Consider the following 22,245-nt stretch of genomic DNA (forward strand, 5'->3'; position numbering starts at 1 on the left):
ACTAGACTACTATACCACCCCAGAGAGGCACTAGACCATTATACCACTAGACCACTATATCACAGTCACTAGATCCCCCCAGACAGCAACTAGACCACTATACCACTAGACCACCCCAGACAGCCACTAGACCACTAGACCACTTGACCACCCCAGACAGCAACTAGACCACTATACAACTAGACCACTGTCACAAGAACCCCATAGACAGCCACTAGACCACCCCAGACAGCCACTAGACCACTAGACCACCCCAGACAGCCACTAGACCACTATACCACCCCAGACAGCCACAAGACCACCCCAGACAGGCACTAGACCACTAGACCACTCCAGACAGCCACTAGACCACTAGACCACCCCAGACAGCCACTAGACCACTAGACCACTCCAGACAGCCACTAGACAACTCCAGACAGCCACTAGACCACTAGACCACTCCAGACAGCCAATAGACCACTAGATCACTAGAACACTAGACTACTAGAACACTAGAACACTAGACCACTAGAACACTAGACCACTAGAAAACTAGATCACTCCAGACAGTCACTAGACCATTAGAACACTAGATCACTCCAGACAGTCACTAGACCATTAGAACACTAGATCACTCCAGACAGTCACTAGACCATTAGAACACTAGATCACTCCAGACAGTCACTAGACCATTAGAACACTAGATCACTCCAGACAGTCACTAGACCATTAGAACACTAGATCACTCCAGACAGTCACTAGACCATTAGAACACTAGATCACTCCAGACAGTCACTAGACCATTAGAACACTAGATCACTCCAGATAGCCACTAGACCACCAGACCACTAGACCACTAGACCACTAGATGACTAGACCAAGTCCACCCCTGGCCACGTGTGTGTCATCATCTAAAGCAAGCAGACAGACCTACCTTTCCGTGCATGAGGAGCCGTAGCGTAAGGGTGACGTTCATGCCCCCCTCCCCAAAGTCCTGTTCACAGTTCATGTTGATGTGAGACTGAGACACAAGGAGACGCATGAAAGATGCTCTGCAGACAGACAGACAGACTCTCAGGGTGAAGGGAGAGGTTCTCTCTCTCCTCACAGCTCTCTGTAGGAAAACACAGGAAGTACAACACTTTGTTATTATTGATTATAGTGATTATTGATTATTGATTTTTCTTTTGAGTTATCCCAGAAAACTTAACAATTGTCTAATTTTCCAAAACGGAAATGTATCACAGGTTGTATCACAGGTTGTTAGACAAACAGGTCACTGTTAGAGAAACAGGTCGTTGTTAGAGAAACAGGTCACTGTTAGAGAAACAGGTCATTGTCTGAGAAACAGGTTACTGTCAGAGAAACGGGTCACTGTCTGAGAAACAGGTCATTGTCTGAGAAACAGGTCACTGTCAGAGAAACAGGTCATTGTTAGAGAAGCAGGTCATTGTTAGAGAAACAGGTCATTGTCTGAGAAACAGGTCATTGTCAGAGAAACAGGTCGTTGTCAGAGAAACAGGTCGTTGTTACAGAAACAGGTCGTTGTCAGAGAAACAGGTCACTGTTAGAGAAACAGGTCACTGAGAAACAGGTCATTGTCTGAGAAACAGGTCACTGTCAGAGAAACAGGTCATTGTTAGAGAAGCAGGTCATTGTTAGAGAAACAGGTCATTGTCTGAGAAACAGGTCATTGTCAGAGAAACAGGTCGTTGTCAGAGAAACAGGTCGTTGTCAGAGAAACAGGTCGTTGTTACAGAAACAGGTCGTTGTCAGAGAAACAGGTCGTTGTTACAGAAACAGGTCGTTGTTAGAGAAACAGGTCGTTGTCAGAGAAACAGGTCGTTGTTAGAGAAACAGGTCGTTGTTAGAGAAACAGGTCGTTGTTAGAGAAACAGGTCGTTGTTAGAGAAACAGGTCATTGTTAGAGAAACAGGTCGTTGTTAGAGAAGCAGGTCGTTGTTAGAGAAACAGGTTGTTGTTAGAGAAACAGGTCGTTGTTAGAGAAACAGGTCATTGTTAGAGAAACAGGTCGTTGTTAGAGAAGCAGGTCGTTGTTAGAGAAACAGGTCGTTGTCAGAGAAACAGGTCGTTGTTAGAGAAACAGGTCGTTGTTAGAGAAACAGGTTGTTGTTAGAGAAACAGGTCGTTGTTAGAGAAGCAGGTCGTTGTTAGAGAAACAGGTCGTTGTCAGAGAAACAGGTCATTGTTAGAGAAACAGGTCGTTGTTAGAGAAACAGGTCGTTGTTAGAGAAACAGGTCATTGTTAGAGAAGCAGGTCGTTGGTAACAACACAGTTTAGCTCATTATAACCAGAGTCTTATCTTTTCAAACTCTTCTACATAATGACGAGGACAACGAACAAGGAACACAATGTGTAAAAAAAGGCCATGCCTGTGCACTACCTCTCCCCACAGTCCCGTTAGGGTGATTTATCCCCCTCTCAGCTCTTCAATCACTGCCAGGTTTCATGGACATGTGGACAAGTGGACTCTGGCCCCTCCCACTGTAGCTCAGAGTGGTTATCATCTTTGGCCAATGAGGATGCCAAGTTTGGCTGGGGACCAAGGTTTCAGTTTGTCTTCTAGAAGTGTTTGTGCCTTGTATTGTTGGGGATAGTTTCTGATGATTGGTCCCCATGCTACTGAAACCTTGCTAGCGTTGGTTATCTTGTTAAATATGTAACTCGCCAGCGGTGAGCATTGCCTACCTGTTTAGGTAATGCATACTATCGTCTAAGTAGAGAATTGCCAGCTACTGTAAATAATAGCATGTTCGTAGCTGTCATTATGTGCATGCTAATGCTACTCTACGAGTCTGTGTTACGTGGAAGAAAAGGGAAACCAGTAGAAGATGATTCCAGATGGCCTGGGTGTACTTCCACATACACACTTGATTTATATCCTATTAGATAAGATCTCCAGCTGGCTGGAGAGAAAAGGTCACAAGTCGTGACTGGCAGCAGTAATTAGTCTCTCTCTCCGCCAAGACGTTGACATCCTATCTGTAGCTGTGTGACTATGTGTGTTCAGTGATATACTATCTAGGCTATGTAGTCTAAGGTTCCAATTGTATAGCTGCATTACAGCTGTTAATATGTACATGCATTGTCCTTTCCTTATAGAACCGCAAAGACTTCTTCTAGGATGTGTTTGTGTTTGTGTGTCTGTGTCTGTGTCTGTGTCTGTGTCTGTGTGTGTGTGTGTGTGTGTGTGTGTGTGTGTGTGTGTGTGTGTGTGTGTGTGTGTGTGTGTGTGTGTGTGTGTGTGTGTGTGTGTGTGTGTGTGTGTGTGTGTGTGTGTGTGTGTGTGTGTGTGTGTGTGTGTGTGTGTGTGTGTGTGTGTGTGTGTGTGTGTGTGTGTGTGTGTGTGTGTGTGTGTGTGTGTGTGTGCAAGTCAGAACCTTAACAATCAATTAAAATGTTAAATCTAATTTTATTTGTCACAATGCGCCGAAATACAACAAGGTGTAGACGTTACAGTGAAATGCTGACTTACAAGCCCTTAACCAACAATGCTTTAAGAAGTAAAACATTAAAAATAAAAGTAACATATAATTAAAGAGCAGCAGTAAAATAATAATAGTGAGGTTATATACAGGGGGTACCGGTACAGAGTCAATGTGGAGGTTATATACAGGGGGTACCGGTACAGAGTCAATGTGGAGGTTATATACAGGGGGTACCGGTACAGAGTCAATGTGGAGGTTATATATAGGGGGTACCGGTACAGAGTCAATGTGGAGGTTATATATAGGGGGTACCGGTACAGAGTCAATGTGTGGGGGTTATATACAGGGGGTACCGGTACAGAGTCAATGTGGAGGTTATATACAGGAGGTACCGGTACAGAGTCAATGTGGAGGCTATATACAGGGTGTACCGGTACAGAGTTAATGTGGAGGTTATATACAGGGGGTACCAGTACAGAGTCAATGTGGAGGCTATATACAGGGTGTACCGGTACAGAGTTAATGTGGAGGTTATATACAGGGTGTACCGGTACAGAGTTAATGTGGAGGTTATATACAGGGGGTACCGGTACAGAGTTAATGTGGAGGCTATATACAGGGGGTACCGGTACAGAGTTAATGTGGAGGCTATATACAGGGGGTACCGGTACAGAGTTAATGTGGAGGCTATATACAGGGGGTACCGGTACAGAGTCAATGTGGAGGTTATATACAGGGGGTACCGGTACAGAGTCAATGTGGAGGTTATATACAGGGGGTACCGGTACAGAGTCAATGTGTGGGGGTTATATATAGGGGGTACCGGTACAGAGTTAATGTGGAGGCTATATACAGGGGGTACCGGTACAGAGTTAATGTGGAGGTTATATACAGGGGGTACCGGTACAGAGTTAATGTGGAGGTTATATACAGGAGGTACCGGTACAGAGTCAATGTGGAGGCTATATACAGGGGGTACCAGTACAGAGTCAATGTGTGGGGGCTATATACAGGGGGTACCGGTACAGAGTCAATGTGGAGGCTATATACAGGGGTACCAGTACAGAGTCAATGTGTGGGGGCTATATACAGGGGGTACCGGTACAGAGTCAATGTGGAGGTTATATACAGGGGGTACCGGTACAGAGTCAATGTGGAGGTTATATACAGGGGGTACCGGTACAGAGTCAATGTGGAGGTTATATACAGGGGGTACCGGTACAGAGTCAATGTGGAGGTTATATACAGGGGGTACCGGTACAGAGTCAATGTGGAGGTTATATACAGGGGGTACCGGTACAGAGTCAATGTGGAGGCTATATACAGGGGTACCAGTACAGAGTCAATGTGTGGGGGCTATATACAGGGGGTACCGGTACAGAGTCAATGTGGAGGCTATATACAGGGGGTACCAGTACAGAGTCAATGTGTGGGGGCTATATACAGGGGGTACCGGTACAGAGTCAATGTGGAGGTTATATACAGGGGGTACCGGTACAGAGTCAATGTGGAGGTTATATACAGGGGGTACCAGTACAGAGTCAATGTGTGGGGGCTATATACAGGGGGTACCGGTACAGAGTCAATGTGGAGGCTATATACAGGGGGTACCGGTACAAAATCAATGTGGAGGTTATATACAGGGGGTACCGGTACAGAGTCAATGTGTGGGGGCACCGGTTAGTCGAGGTAATTGAAGTGATATATACATGTAGGTAGATTTATTAAAGTGACTTATGCATATAGATAATAACAGAGAGTAGCTGCAGTGTAAAAGAAGGGTCTGGGTAGTCCTTTGATTAACTGTTTAGGAGGTTTATGGCTTGGGGGTAGCAGCTGTTAAGAAGCCTTTTGGATCTAGACTTGGCGCTCCGGTACCGCTTGCCGTAGGGAAGCAGGGAGAACAGTCTATGACTAGGGTGGCTAGAGTCGTTGACAATTTTTTAGGGCCTTCCTCTGACACCGCCTGGTATACAGGTCCTGGATGGCAGTAAGCTTGCCCCCAGTGATGTACATGCCAAATCTTTTCAGTCTCCCGAGTGGGAATAGGCTTTGTCATGCCCTCTTTACGACTGTCTTAGTGTGTTTGGACCATGATAGTTTGTTGGTGATGTGGACACCAAGGAAGTTGAAGCTCTCAACCTGCTCCACTACAGACCCGTCGATGAGGATGGGGGGTGGCTCAGTCTTCCTTTTCCTGTAGTCCACAATCATCTCCTGATCGGCATTAAATACTAGCGGGTGAGGGCGTTCACAGCCGACCCCCTCAGACGAGCTCCAGTTAGCTGTTTTTACATGGTCCTTCGAGCTGGATTCTGACCTAGCGACAGAGACGATGTTGCATTAACATGAAGAGGAGTTGTTTCCACGCCCCAGGATACAGACGACCAGCCCTGCTCAGTAGTAAGGGTTGGCCACACCCTCACCAGTTGGGAGCTTCTGAGGGAATAGGAGGACCTACGTCATGAGCAGGACGAGATCAGGAGGGAGTACTCCATGCCCTCCCGGCCTGAGTCCCCGCCGTGGGAGCACCCTCTCCTGACCGTTACCACTCTATGACCTGTCACAGAAGTCCCACCATAGGCGATACTCCCAGACTTCAGACCTGCTCCCCAAACAGACTCTACTTCAGACCTGCTCCCCAAACAGACTCTACTTCAGACCTCTCTGACTCGGCCCATCTACTCCCCTAACAGACTTTACTTCAGACCTCTCAGACTCGGCCCATCTACTCCACTAACAGACTACTTCAGACCTCTCAGACTCGGCCCATCTACTCCCCAAACGGACTTTACTTCAGACCTCTCAGACTCGGCCCATCTACTCCCCAAACAGACTCTACTTCAGACCTCTCAGAGTCAGCCCATCTACTCCCCTAAGAGACTCTACTTCAGGCCTCCCTGGCTAGGGCATTCGCCAATTCCATGGGGGCGTTGGGACTTCCACTATGAGGTGGCCCAGCTGCTTTCCCGACCGAAGTCCCTCTAGGTCACCCCGGCCGGAGGCACAGAAGTATCCTTCTGCTCTCCAGAGCTCCCCAGCAGATGAAGACAACTCCAGAGTGCACACAGTCCACCACACCAAGGTCTGTACACCCTCTCAGCCAGAGCCTTGACTAGCCATAGTTTAGGAGAGTCCTGCTCCAGTCGTGGAGCCTCAGTCAGCCGGAACTTCCACCAGCTCACCCTCAGGAACCCCTCCCTGCCCCTGGCGCACACTCGCGGTGGTGGATGGAAAATTTAGCCATCTACGTGTACATATATATATATATATATATATATATATATATATATCCATATATATATATATATATATATATATATATATATATATATATATATATATATATATATATATATATATATATATATATATATATATATATATAAAAGACTGTGCAACAAAAAAGGTCCAATCAAGACTGTGAACATTAATATGATTGCCAAGTATCAGGAGCTAGCATAGCAAATCAGCACTCTAATTTAAAAAATAAACTTAATTGAGAATCTGTCAAAAGCTTTAAGTGGGCATTAAATCAGCTTCTAGCTTGAACATGCCACTCGCCCGGTAGACGCTTAAAAGCCTCTGCAAGACAGTCATCACATGGCAGGAAAAAAAAGACATCTCTGTTATGTGTCTGTTATGACTCGTCCTCTTTTGCATCTGTCTGGTGAGAAACATTTAGACACTTAGACGTTCGTCGTCGTGTCTCAGCTGAGATACCGCGTGTGTCAGTGGAGGCTGGTGAGGGGAGGACGGCTCATAATAATGACCGGAACGGAGCAAATTGAACGGCATCAAACACCTGGAAACCACGTGTTTGATGTATTGGATACTGTTCCACTGATTCCACTCCAGATATTACCACGAGCCTGTTCTCCCCAATTTAAGGTGCAGTGGACACAGGGTAAACACCTGGAAACCATGTGTTTGATGTATTGGATACCGTTCCACTGATTCCGCTCCAGTTATTACCACGAGCCTGTTCTCCCCAATTAAGATACCACCAAGCTCCTGTGGTGTGGTGTGTGTGTGTGTTGTGGTATGTGTGTGTGAGAGTGTGTGTGTGGTGTTCGTGTGTGTCAGCCTAAGACTGCCTGTCTGCCAGAAGCATGGTTACAGTAATTAGAGACTCAATTGTCACGCCTGAGGAACTGCAGCTGTGGGGAGGAGGGTGTGTGTGTGTGTGTGTGTGTGTGTGTGTGTGTGTGTGTGTGTGTGTGTGTGTGTGTTTGTGTTTACAGGGTAACAATCTGCTGCTGGGAAACACACACACACACACACACACACACACACACACACACACACACACACACACACACACACACACACACACACACACACACACACACACACACACACACACACACACACACACACACACACACACACACACACACACACACACACACACACACACACACACACTTCCCCAAAACACAGTTCTGCTTGAAAGTAGGTCACAAATGTGATGCTAGCTGGCACACAGGACCAAGCCTTGGTCACATGGTGTGAATTAGCATCCTGTTTCTAGGGGTTATCAGAAATAGATGTAGAGTAATGACCCTCTCACCCCTCTCTAATTCTACAGTAGGACCGTTTCTCATTATAGACCAACCCTTTATTTCAGTCACTTTATCCATATCTACATGTATATACTACCTCAAATCAGCCCGACTAACCGGTGCCTGTATATAGCCTCCCTACTGTATATAGCCTCCCTACTGTATATAGCCTCTCTACTGTATGTAGCCTCACTACTGTATATAGCCTCTCTACTGTATATAGCCTCTCTACTGTACATAGCCTCCCTACTGTATATAGCCTCTCTACTGTATATAGCCTCACTACTGTATATAGCCTCTACTGTATATAGCCTCTCTACGGTATATAACCTCTACTGTATATAACCTCTACTGTATATAACATCTACTGTATATAGCCTCCCTACTATATATAGCCTCCCTACTGTATATAGCCTCTCTACTGTATATAGCCTCTCTACTGTATATAGCCTCCCTACTGTATATAGCCTCAATACTGTATATAGCCTCTCTACTGTATATAGCCTCTCTACTGTATATAGCCTCTCTACTGTATATACCCTCTCTACTGTATATAGCATCTCTACTGTATATAGCCTCTACTGTATATACCCTCTCTACTGTATATAGCCTCTCTACTGTATATAGCCTCTCTACTGTATATAGCCTCCCTACTGTATATTGCCTACTACTGTATATAGCCCCTCTACTGTATATAACCTCTACTGTATATAGCCTCACTACGTCTGCTAAATGGCTTAAATGTAAATGTAAATATAGCCCCTCTACTGTATATAGCCTCTCTACTGTATATAACCTCTACTGTATATAACCTCTACTGTATATAGCCTCTCTATTGTATATAGCCCCTCTACTGTATATAACCTCTACTGTATATAAACTCTACTGTATATAACCTCTACTGTATATAGCCTCTCTACTGTATATAGCCTCTCTACTGTATATAACCTCTACTGTATATAACCTCTACTGTATATAACCTCTACTGTATATAGCCTCCCTACTATATATAGCCTGCCTACTGTATATAGCCTCTCTACTGTATATAGCCTCCCTACTGTATATAGCCTCACTACTGTATATAGCCTCTCTACTGTATATAGTCTCAATACTGTATATAGCCTCTCTACTGTATATAACCTCTCTACTGTATATAGCCTCTCTACTGTATATAGCCCCTCTACTGTATATAGCCTCCCTACTGTATATAGCCCCTCTACTGTATATAGCCTCTCTACTGTATTTAGCCTCTCTACTGTATATAGCCTCTCTACTGTATATAGCCTCCCTACTGTATATAGCCTCTCTACTGTATATAGCCTCTACTGTATATAGCCTCGCTTCTACTGTATATACCCTCTCTACTGTATATAGCCTCTACTGTATATAGCCTCTCTACTGTATATAGCCTCTCTACTGTATATAGCCTCTACTGTATATAGCCTCACTACTGTATATAGCCCCTCTACTGTATATAGCCTCACTTCTGTATATAGCCTCTCTACTGTATATAGCCTCTCTACTGTATATAGCCTCTCTACTGTATATACCCTCTCTACTGTATATAGCCTCTCTACTGTATATAGCCTCTACTGTATATACCCTCTCTACTGTATATAGCCTCTCTACTGTATATAGCCTCTCTACTGTATATAGCCTCACTACTGCATATAGCCTCACTACTGTATATAGCCTCTCTACTGTATATAGCCTCCCTACTGTATATAGCCTCTCTAATGTATATTGCCTCTACTGCATATAGCCCCTCTACTGTATATAGCCTCCCTAATGTATATAGCCTCTCTACTTTATATTGCCTACTACTGTATATAGCCTCTCTACTGTATATAGCCTCTCTACTGTATATAGCCTCTACTGTATATTGCCTACTACTGTATATAGCCCCTCTACTGTATATAACCTCTCTACTGTATATAGGCTATCTACTGTATATAGCCTCACTACGTCTGCTAAATGACTTAAATGTAAATGTAAATATAGCCCCTCTACTGTATATAGCCTCTCTACTGTATATAACCTCTACTGTATACAACCTCTACTGTATATAGCCTCTCTATTGTATATAGCCCCTCTACTGTATATAGCCTCTCTACTGTATATAACCTCTACTGTATATAACCTCTACTGTATATAGCCTCTCTATTGTATATAGCCCCTCTACTGTATATAGCCTCTCTACTGTATATAACCTCTACTGTATATAGCCTCTCTACTGTATATAGCCTCTCTACTGTATATAGCCTCTGCTGTATATAGCCCCTCTACTGTATATAACCTCTCTACTGTATATAGCCCCTCTACTGTATATAACCTCTCTACTGTATATAGCCTCTACTGTATATAGCCTCTCTACTGTATATAGCCGCTACTGTATATAACCTCTCTACTGTATATAGTCTCTACTGTATATAACCTCTCTACTGTATATAGCCTCTACTGTATATAGCCTCTCTACTGTGTATAGCCTCTCTACTGTGTATAGCCTCTACTGTATATAGCCTCCCTACTGTATATAGCCTCTCTACTGTATATAGCCTCTCTACTGTATATAGCCTCTCTACTGTATATAGCCTCACTACTGTATATAGCCTCTACTGTATATAGCCTCCCTACGGTATATAGCCTCTACTGTATATAACCTCTACTGTATATAACCTCTACTGTATATAGCCTCCCTACTATATATAGCCTCCCTACTGTATATAGCCTCCCTACTGTATATAGCCCCTCTACTGTATATAGCCTCTCTACTGTATATAGCCTCTACTGTATATAGCCTCTACTGTATATAGCCTCTACTGTATATAGCCTCTCTACTGTATATACCCTCTCTACTGTATATAGCCTCTACTGTATATAGCCTCTACTGTATATAGCCTCTACTGTATATAGCCTCACTACTGTATATAGCCCCTCTACTGTATATAGCCTCACTTCTGTATATAGCCTCTCTACTGTATATAGCCTCTCTACTGTATATAGCCTCTCTACTGTATATAGCCCCTCTACCTTATATAACCTCTACTGTATATAACCTCTACTGTATATAGCCTCTCTACTGTATATAGCCTCTGCTGTATATAGCCCCTCTACTGTATATAACCTCTCTACTGTATATAACCTCTCTACTGTATATAGCCCCTCTACTGTATATAACCTCTCTACTGTATATAGCCTCTACTGTATATAACCTCTCTACTGTATATAGCCTCTACTGTATATAACCTCTCTACTGTATATAGCCTCTACTGTATATAACCTCTCTACTGTATATAGCCTCTACTGTATATAACCTCTCTACGGTATATAGCCTCTACTGTATATAACCTCTCTACTGTATATAACCTCTCTACTGTATATAGCCTCTACTGTATATAGCCTCTCTACTGTGTATAGCCTCTCTACTGTGTACAGCCTCACTACTGTATATAGCCTCTACTGTATATAGCCTCCCTACTGTATATAGCCTCTCTACTGTATATAGCCTCTACTGTATATAGCCTCCCTACGGTATATAGCCTCTACTGTATATAGCCTCCCTACTATATATAGCCTCCCTACTATATATAGCCTCCCTACTGTATATAGCCTCTCTACTGTATATAGCCTCCCTACTGTATATAGCCTCCCTACTGTATATAGCCCCTCTACTGTATATAGCCTCTCTACTGTATATAGCCTCTCTACTGTATATAGCCTCTCTACTGTATATAGCCTCCCTACTGTATATAGCCTCTCTACTGTATATAGCCTCTACTGTATATAGGATTGCTTCTGTATATAGCCTCTCTACTGTATATAGCCTCTCTACTGTATATAGCCTCACTTCTGTATATAGCCTCTCTACTGTATATAGCCTCTCTACTGTATATAGCCTCTCTACTGTATATAGCCTCTCTACTGTATATAGCCTCACTACTGTATATAGCCCCTCTACTGTATATCGCCTCACTTCTGTATATAGCCTCTCTACTGTATATAGCCTCTCTACTGTATATAGCCCCTCTACCTTATATAACCTCTACTGTATATAATCTCTACTGTATATAACCTCTACTGTATATAGCCTCTCTACTGTATATAGCCTCTGCTGTATATAGCCCCTCTACTGTATATAGCCTCTCTACTGTATATAACCTCTCTACTGTATATAGCCCCTCTACTGTATATAACCTCTCTACTGTATATAGCCTCTACTGTATATAACCTCTCTACTGTATATAGCCTCTGCTGTATATAGCCTCTCTACTCTATATAGCCTCTACTGTATATAACCTCTCTACTGTATATAGCCTCTCTACTGTATATAGCCTCTCTACTGTATATAACCTCTACTGTTTATAGCCTCACTACTGTATATAGCCTCTCTACTGTTTATAGCCTCACTACTGTATATAGCCTCTCTACTGTATATAGCCTCTCTACTGTATATATCCTCTCTACTGTATATAACCTCTACTGTTTATAGCCTCTCTACTGTATATAACCTCTCTACTGTTTATAGCCTCACTTCTGTATATAGCCTCTACTCTATATAGCCTCTCTACTGTATATAGCCTCTCTACTGTATATAGCCTCCCTACTGTATATAACCTCTACTGTATATAGCCTCTACTGTATATAGCCTCCCTACTATATATAGCCTCCCTACTGTATATAGCCTCCCTACTGTATATAGCCTCACTGCTGTATATAGCCTCTCTACTGTATATAGCCTCTCTACTGTATATAGCCTCTCTACTGTATATAACCTCTCTACTGTATGTAGCCTCTCTACTGTATATAGCCCCTCTACTGTATATAGCCTCCCTACTGTATATAGCCCCTCTACTGTATATAGCCTCTACTGTATATAGCCTCTACTGTATATAGCCTCTACTGTATATAGCCTCTACTGTATATAGCCTCTACTGTATATAGCCTCTCTACTGTATATACCCTCTCTACTGTATATACCCTCTCTACTGTATATACCCTCTCTACTGTATATACCCTCTCTACTGTATATAGCCTCTCTACTGTATATAGCCTCTACTGTATATAGCCTCTACTGTATATAGCCTCACTACTGTATATAGCCCCTCTACTGTATATAGCCTCACTTCTGTATATAGCCTCTCTACTGTATATAGCCTCTCTACTGTATATAGCCCCTCTACCTTATATAACCTCTACTGTATATAACCTCTACTGTATATAGCCTCTCTACTGTATATAGCCTCTGCTGTATATAGCCCCTCTACTGTATATAACCTCTCTACTGTATATAACCTCTCTACTGTATATAGCCCCTCTACTGTATATAACCTCTCTACTGTATATAGCCTCTACTGTATATAACCTCTCTACTGTATATAGCCTCTACTGTATATAACCTCTCTACTGTATATAGCCTCTACTGTATATAACCTCTCTACTGTATATAGCCTCTACTGTATATAACCTCTCTACGGTATATAGCCTCTACTGTATATAACCTCTCTACTGTATATAACCTCTCTACTGTATATAGCCTCTACTGTATATAGCCTCTCTACTGTGTATAGCCTCTACTGTGTACAGCCTCACTACTGTATATAGCCTCTACTGTATATAGCCTCCCTACTGTATATAGCCTCTCTACTGTATATAGCCTCTACTGTATATAGCCTCCCTACGGTATATAGCCTCTACTGTATATAACCTCTACTGTATATAACCTCTACTGTATATAGCCTCCCTACTATATATAGCCTCCCTACTGTATATAGCCTCTCTACTGTATATAGCCTCCCTACTGTATATAGCCTCACTACTGTATATAGCCTCTCTACTGTATATAGTCTCACTACTGTATATAGCCTCTCTACTGTATGTAACCTCTCTACTGTATGTAGCCTCTCTACTGTATATAGCCCCTCTACTGTATATAGCCTCCCTACTGTATATAGCCCCTCTACTGTATATAGCCTCTCTACTGTATATAGCCTCTCTACTGTATATAGCCTCTCTACTGTATATAGCCTCCCTACTGTATATAGCCTCTCTACTGTATATAGCCTCTACTGTATATAGGCTCGCTTCTGTATATAGCCTCTCTACTGTATATAGCCTCTCTACTGTATATAGCCTCTCTACTGTATATAGCCTCTCTACTGTATATAGCCTCTACTGTATATAGCCCCTCTACTGTATATCGCCTCTCTACTGTATATAGCCTCTCTACTGTATATAGCCTCTCTACTGTATATAGCCTCTCTACTGTATATAGCCTCTCTACTGTATATAACCTCTCTACTGTATATAACCTCTCTACTGTATGTAGCCTCTCTACTGTATATAGCCCCTCTACTGTATATAGCCTCCCTACTGTATATTGCTCCTCTACTGTATATAGCCTCTCTACTGTATTTAGCCTCTCTACTGTATTTAGCCTCTCTACTGTATATAGCCTCTACTGTATATAGCCTCGCTTCTGTATATAGCCTCTCTACTGTATATAGCCTCTCTACAGTATATAGCCTCTACTGTATATAGCCTCACTACTGTATATAGCCCCTCTACTGTATATAGCCTCACTTCTGTATATAGCCTCTCTACTGTATATAGCCTCTCTACTGTATATAGCCTCTCTACTGTATATACCCTCTCTACTGTATATAGCCTCTCTACTGTATATAGCCTCTCTACTGTATATAGCCTCTACTGTATATACCCTCTCTACTGTATATAGCCTCTCTACTGTATATAGCCTCTCTACTGTATATAGCCTCCCTACTGTATATAGCCTCTCTAATGTATATTGCCTCTACTGCATATAGCCCCTCTACTGTATATAGCCTCCCTAATGTATATAGCCTCTCTACTTTATATAGCCTCCCTACTGTATATTGCCTACTACTGTATATAGCCCCTCTACTGTATATAACCTCTCTACTGTATATAGGCTATCTACTGTATATAGCCTCACTACGTCTGCTAAATGACTTAAATGTAAATGTAAATATAGCCCCTCTACCGGGACCACCCATACGTAGAATGTATGCACACATGACTGTAAGTCGCTTTGGATAAAAGCGTCTGCTAAATGGCATATATTATTATTATATTATAGCCTCTCTACTGTATATAACCTCTACTGTATATAACCTCTACTGTATATAGCCTCTCTATTGTATATAGCCCCTCTACTGTATATAACCTCTACTGTATATAAACTCTACTGTATATAACCTCTACTGTATATAGCCTCTCTACTGTATATAACCTCTACTGTATATAAACTCTACTGTATATAACCTCTACTGTATATAGCCTCTCTACTGTATATAGCCTCTACTGTATATAACCTCTACTGTATATAACCTCTACTGTATATAACCTCTACTGTATATAGCCTCCCTACTATATATAGCCTCCCTACTGTATATAGCCTCTCTACTGTATATAGCCTCCCTACTGTATATAGCCTCCCTACTGTATATAGCCTCCCTACTGTATATAGTCTCAATACTGTATATAGCCTCTCTACTGTATGTAGCCTCTCTACTGTATATAGCCCCTCTACTGTATATAGCCTCCCTACTGTATATAGCCCCTCTACTGTATATAGCCACTCTACTGTATTTAGCCTCTCTACTGTATATAGCCTCTCTACTGTATATAGCCTCTCTACTGTATATAGCCTCCCTACTGTATATAGCCTCTCTACTGTATATAGCCTCGCTTCTGTATATAGCCTCTCTACTGTATATAGCCTCTACTGTATATAGCCTCTCTACTGTATATAGCCTCTCTACTGTATATAGCCTCTACTGTATATAGCCTCACTACTGTATATAGCCCCTCTACTGTATATAGCCTCACTTCTGTATATAGCCTCTCTACTGTATATAGCCTCTCTACTGTATATAGCCTCTCTACTGTATATAGCCTCTACTGTATATACCCTCTCTACTGTATATAGCCTCTCTACTGTATATAGCCTCTCTACTGTATATAGCCTCACTACTGTATATAGCCTCACTACTGTATATAGCCTCACTACTGTATATAGCCTCTCTACTGTATATAGCCTCCCTACTGTATATAGCCTCTCTAATGTATATTGCCTCTACTGCATATAGCCCCTCTACTGTATATAGCCTCCCTAATGTATATAGCCTCTCTACTTTATATTGCCTACTACTGTATATAGCCTCTCTACTGTATATAGCCTCCCTACTGTATATTGCCTACTACTGTATATAGCCCCTCTACTGTATATAACCTCTCTACTGTATATAGGCTATCTACTGTATATAGCCTCACTACGTCTGCTAAATGACTTAAATGTAAATGTAAATATAGCCCCTCTACTGTATATAGCCTCTCTACTGTATATAACCTCTACTGTATATAACCGCTACTGTATATAGCCTCTCTATTGTATATAGCCCCTCTACTGTATATAGCCTCTCTACTGTATATAACCTCTACTGTATATAACCTCTACTGTATATAGCCTCTCTATTGTATATAGCCTCTCTACTGTATATAGCCTCTGCTGTATATAGCCCCTCTACTGTATATAACCTCTCTACTGTATATAGCCCCTCTACTGTATATAACTCTCTACTGTATATAGCCTCTACTGTATATTGCCTCTCTACTGTATATAGCCGCTACTGTATATAACCTCTCTACTGTATATAGTCTCTACTGTATATAACCTCTCTACTGTATATAGCCTCTACTGTATATAGCCTCTCTACTGTGTATAGCCTCTCTACTGTGTATAGCCTCACTACTGTATATAGCCTCTACTGTATATAGCCTCCCTACTGTATATAGCCTCTCTACTGTATATAGCCTCTCTACTGTATATAACCTCTACTGTATATAGCCTCTCTACTGTATATAGCCTCTGCTGTATATAGCCCCTCTACTGTATATAACCTCTCTACTGTATATAACCTCTCTACTGTATATAGCCCCTCTACTGTATATAACCTCTCTACTGTATATAGCCTCTACTGTATATAACCTCTCTACTGTATATAGCCTCTACTGTATATAACCTCTCTACTGTATATAGCCTCTACTGTATATAACCTCTCTACTGTATATAGCCTCTACTGTATATAACCTCTCTACGGTATATAGCCTCTACTGTATAACACCTCTCTACTGTATATAACCTCTCTACTGTATATAGCCTCTACTGTATATAGCCTCTCTACTGTGTATAGCCTCTCTACTGTGTACAGCCTCTCTACTGTTTATAGCCTCACTACTGTTTATAGCCTCACTACTGTATATAGCCTCTCTACTGTATATAGCCTCTCTACTGTATATAGCCTCTCTACTGTATATAACCTCTCTACTGTATATAACCTCTCTACTGTATATAGCCTCTCTACTGTATATAACCTCTCTACTGTTTATAGCCTCACTACTGTATATAGCCTCTCTACTGTATATAGCCTCTCTACTGTATATAACCTCTCTACTGTATATAACCTCTCTACTGTATATAACCTCTACTGTTTATAGCCTCACTACTGTATATAGCCTCTCTACTGTATATAGCCTCTCTACTGTATATAGCCTCTACTGTATATAGCCTCTACTGTATATAGCCTCTCTACTATATATAGCCCCTCTACTGTATATAACCTCTCTACTGTTTATAGCCTCTCTACTGTATATAGCCTCTACTGTATATAACCTCTCTACTGTATATAACCTCTCTACTGTATATAACCTCTACTGTTTATAGCCTCACTACTGTATATAGCCTCTCTACTGTATATAGCCTCTCTACTGTATATAGCCCCTCTACTGTATATAGCCTCTCTACTGTTTATAGCCTCTCTACTGTATATAGCCCCTCTACTGTATATAGCCCCTCTACTGTATATAACTTCTCTACTGTATATAACCTCTCTACTGTATATAGACTCTCTACTGTATATAACCTCTCTACTGTTTATAGCCTCATTACTGTATATAGCCTCTCTACTGTATATAGCCTCTCTACTGTATATAACCTCTCTACTGTATATAACCTCTACTGTTTATAGCCTCACTACTGTATATAGCCTCTACTGTATATAGCCTCTACTGTATATAGCCTCTACTGTATATAGCCTCTACTGTATATAGCCCCTCTACTGTATATAGCCCCTCTACTGTATATAGCCCCTCTACTGTATATAGCCTCTCTACTGTTTATAGCCTCTCTACTGTATATAGCCTCTACTGTATATAACCTCTCTACTGTATATAACCTCTCTACTGTTTATAGCCTCACTACTGTATATAGCCTCTCTACTGTATATAGCCTCTCTACTGTATATAGCCCCTCTACTGTATATAGCCTCTCTACTGTTTATAGCCTCTCTACTGTATATAGCCCCTCTACTGTATTTAGCCTCTCTACTGTATATAACCTCTCTACTGTATATAACCTCTCTACTGTATATAACCTCTCTACTGTATATAACCTCTCTACTGTTTATAACCTCTCTACTGTATATAACCTCTCTACTGTATATAACCTCTCTACTGTATATAGCCTCTACTGTATATAACCTCTCTACTGTATATAGCCTCTACTGTATATAACCTCTCTACTGTATATAGCCTCTACTGTATATAACCTCTCTACGGTATATAGCCTCTACTGTATATAACCTCTCTACTGTATATAACCTCTCTACTGTATATAGCCTCTACTGTATATAGCCTCTCTACTGTGTATAGCCTCTCTACTGTGTACAGACCCTCTACTGTATATAACCTCTCTACTGTTTATAGCCTCTACTGTATATAGCCTCTCTACTGTATATAACCTCTCTACTGTATATAGCCCCTCTACTGTATATAACCTCTCTACTGTTTATAGCCCCTCTACTGTATATAGCCTCTGCTGTATATAACCTCTCTACTGTTTATAACCTCTCTACTGTATATAGCCTCACTACTGTATATAACCTCTCTACTGTATATAACCTCTCTACTGTATATAACCTCTCTACTGTATATAACCTCTCTACTGTATATAACCTCTCTACTGTATATAGCCTCTGCTGTATATAACCTCTCTACTGTTTATAACCTCTCTACTGTATATAGCCTCACAACTGTTTATAGCCTCACTACTGTATATAACCTCTCTACTGTATATAACCTCTCTACTGTATATAGCCTCTCTACTGTATATAGCCTCTCTACTGTATATAGCCTCTCTACTGTATATAGCCTCTGCTGTATATAACCTCTCTACTGTTTATAACCTCTCTACTGTATATAGCCTCACAACTGTTTATAGCCTCACTACTGTATATAACCTCTCTACTGTATATAACCTCTCTACTGTATATAACCTCTCTACTGTATATAACCTCTCTACTGTATATAGCCTCTACTGTATATAACCTCTCTACTGTTTATAACCTCTCTACTGTATATAGCCTCACAACTGTATATAACCTCTCTACTGTATATAACCTCTCTACTGTATATAACCTCTCTACTGTATATAATCTCTCTACTGTATATAACCTCTCTACTGTATATAACCTCTCTACTGTATATAGCCTCACAACTGTTTATAGCCTCACTACTGTATATAACCTCTCTACTGTATATAACCTCTCTACTGTATATAACCTCTCTACTGTATATAACCTCTCTACTGTATATAGCCTCTCTACTGTATATAACCTCTCTACTGTATATAACCTCTCTACTGTATATAACCTCTCTACTGTATATAACCTCTCTACTGTATATAACCTCTCTACTGTTTATAACCTCTCTACTGTATATAGCCTCACAACTGTTTATAGCCTCTCTACTGTATATAACCTCTCTACTGTATATAACCTCTCTACTGTATATAACCTCTCTACTGTATATAACCTCTACTGTATATAACCTCTCTACTGTATATAACCTCTCTACTGTTTATAGCCTCACTACTGTATATAGCCTCTCTACTGTATATAGCCTCTCTACTGTATATAGCCTCACAACTTTATATAACCCTCTACTGTATTTAGCCTCTCTACTGTATATAACCTCTCTACTGTATATAACCTCTCTACTGTATATAACCTCTCTACTGTTTATAACCTCTCCTGTTTATAAGCCTCTACTGTATATAACCTCTCTACTGTATATAACCTCTCTACTGTATATAACCTCTACTGTATATAACCCTCTACTGTTTATACCTCTCTACTGTATATAACCCTCTACTGTTTATAACCTCTCTACTGTATAACTGATATCTTTCACTGTCTTTTCACTGATGTTTCTTACCTAGCGTTCACCTAATACCTTAAAAAACAAAAATTATATGTCACTGTTGGATAGAGCCTGTAAGTAAGCATTTCACCGTAAGGTCTACCTACACCAGTTGTAATCGGCGCACGTGACAAAATACCTTTGATTTGATTTCCTAGTAACAGCCCTAGTCACAACCCTATTAACAGCCCTAGTAACAGTCCAAGTAACAGCCCTAGAAACAGGTCTATTAACATCCCTAGTAATATCCCTAGTAACAGTCCTAGTAACAGTCCTAGTTACAGTCTAGTAACAGGTCTAATAACAACCCTAGTAACAGCCCTAGTAACAGCCCTAGTAACAGCCCTAGTAACAGCCCTAGTAACATCCCTAGTAACAGACATAGTAACATCCCTAGTAACAGACATAGTAACAGCCCTAATAACAGCCCTAGTTACAGGCCTAGTAACAGCCCTAATAACAGCCCTAGTTACAGCCTTAGTAACACCATAGTAACACCATAGTAACACCATAGTATGAAGGGTAAAGTATCAATGCCACTGGTATCAACATATATATGGCACCCTCCATCCCACGCCCATTACACTCTCTAAACCATCGCTCCTGCTGCAGCCCACCGGCACCATTTGCATAGGACTGTGTTGTTTTCTGTTTGTCCCTGAAGCATAGCGTGCACAGTTCATGTGTCACGCACGGCCGCACAGCCTGCCTGTCAAAGCCTCACAGATCTCCCTTCTCCCCTCCCCTCCCCTCTCCTCTCATTCTTCTCTCCTCTGCTCTCCCCTCTGCTCTCCCCTCTGCCCCTTCCCCTCCCCCTCTCCTCTCCTCCAATCTTTTCTCCCCGCTCCTCTCCTTCTTCCTCCCCGCTCTCCTCTCCTCTCCTCCCATCTTCTCTCCCCGCTCCTCTCCTTCCCCCTCCCCGCTCTCCTCTCCTCTCCTCCCATCTTCTCTACCCGCCTCTCCTCTCATCTTCTCTCCCCGCTCCTCTCCTTCCCCCTCCCCGCTGCATGCTCCACAGTTAGTTAGTCAGTCCAGCCAGGCACATTTCCCTGTCTACACTACACTAAGGCTACTACGGTTACTGGCCAGGTTATGCATCATCCGTCAGCTAGAAAGGAAAATATTTAACACAACAGTGTGAAAGGGATCCACCAACAGTGTGAAAGGGATCTATGAATAGTGTGAAAAGGACCTATGAATAGTGTGAAAGGGATCCACCAACAGTGTGAAAGGGATCCACCAATAGTATTAAAGGAATCTATGAATAGTGTAAAAGGGATCCACCAATAGTATGAAAGGGATCCACCAATTGTGTGAAAGGGATCCACCAATCGTGTGAAAAGGATCCACCAATAGTGTGAAAGGGATCAACCAATCGTGTGAAAAGGATCCACCAATAGTGTAAACGGGATCCACCAATAGTGTGAAAGGGATCCACCAATAGTGTGAAAGGGATCCACCAATTGTGTGAAAGGGATCCACCAATCGTGTGAAAAGGATCCACCAATAGTGTGAAAGGGATCCACCAATAGTGTGAAAGGGATCCACCAATAGTGTGAAAGGGATCCACCAACAGTGTGAAAGGGATCCACCAATAGTGTGAAAGGGATCCACCAATAGTGTGAAAGGGATCCACCAATCGTGTGAAAAGGATCCACCAATAGTGTAAACGGGATCCACCAATAGTGTGAAAGGGATCCACCAATAGTGTGAAAAGGATCCACCAATAGTGTGAAAGGGATCAATCAATCGTGTGAAAGGGATCAACCAATCGTGTGAAAAGGATCCACCAACAGTGTAAACGGGATCCACCAATAGTGTGAAAGGGATAAAAAAAATTGTGTGAAAAGGATCCACCAATAGTGTAAACGGGATCCACCAATAGTGTGAAAGAGATCCACCAATAGTGTGAAAGGGATCCACCAACAGTGTGAAAAGGATCCACCAATAGTTTGAA

The 22,245-nt window shown here is 41.8% G+C and overlaps 1 protein-coding gene across 2 annotated transcripts in view; it reads right to left on the reverse strand.

Annotated features, from left to right (window-relative positions):
• The window catches only part of pcbp4 (poly(rC) binding protein 4), a 163,206-nt gene that overhangs the window by 69,159 nt on the left and 71,802 nt on the right, over positions 1-22,245 (reverse strand). For both annotated transcript variants that reach the window (XM_046338904.1, XM_046338905.1), the window contains exon 2: positions 914-1,093. In XM_046338904.1, coding sequence (XP_046194860.1) covers positions 914-1,021 — 108 coding nt within the window. In that variant the 5' untranslated portion in view covers positions 1,022-1,093. The remainder of the gene's footprint in view (positions 1-913; positions 1,094-22,245) is intronic.

Source organism: Oncorhynchus gorbuscha, linkage group LG03 (assembly GCF_021184085.1).
Source record: "Oncorhynchus gorbuscha isolate QuinsamMale2020 ecotype Even-year linkage group LG03, OgorEven_v1.0, whole genome shotgun sequence".
Lineage (NCBI taxonomy): Eukaryota > Metazoa > Chordata > Actinopteri > Salmoniformes > Salmonidae > Oncorhynchus > Oncorhynchus gorbuscha.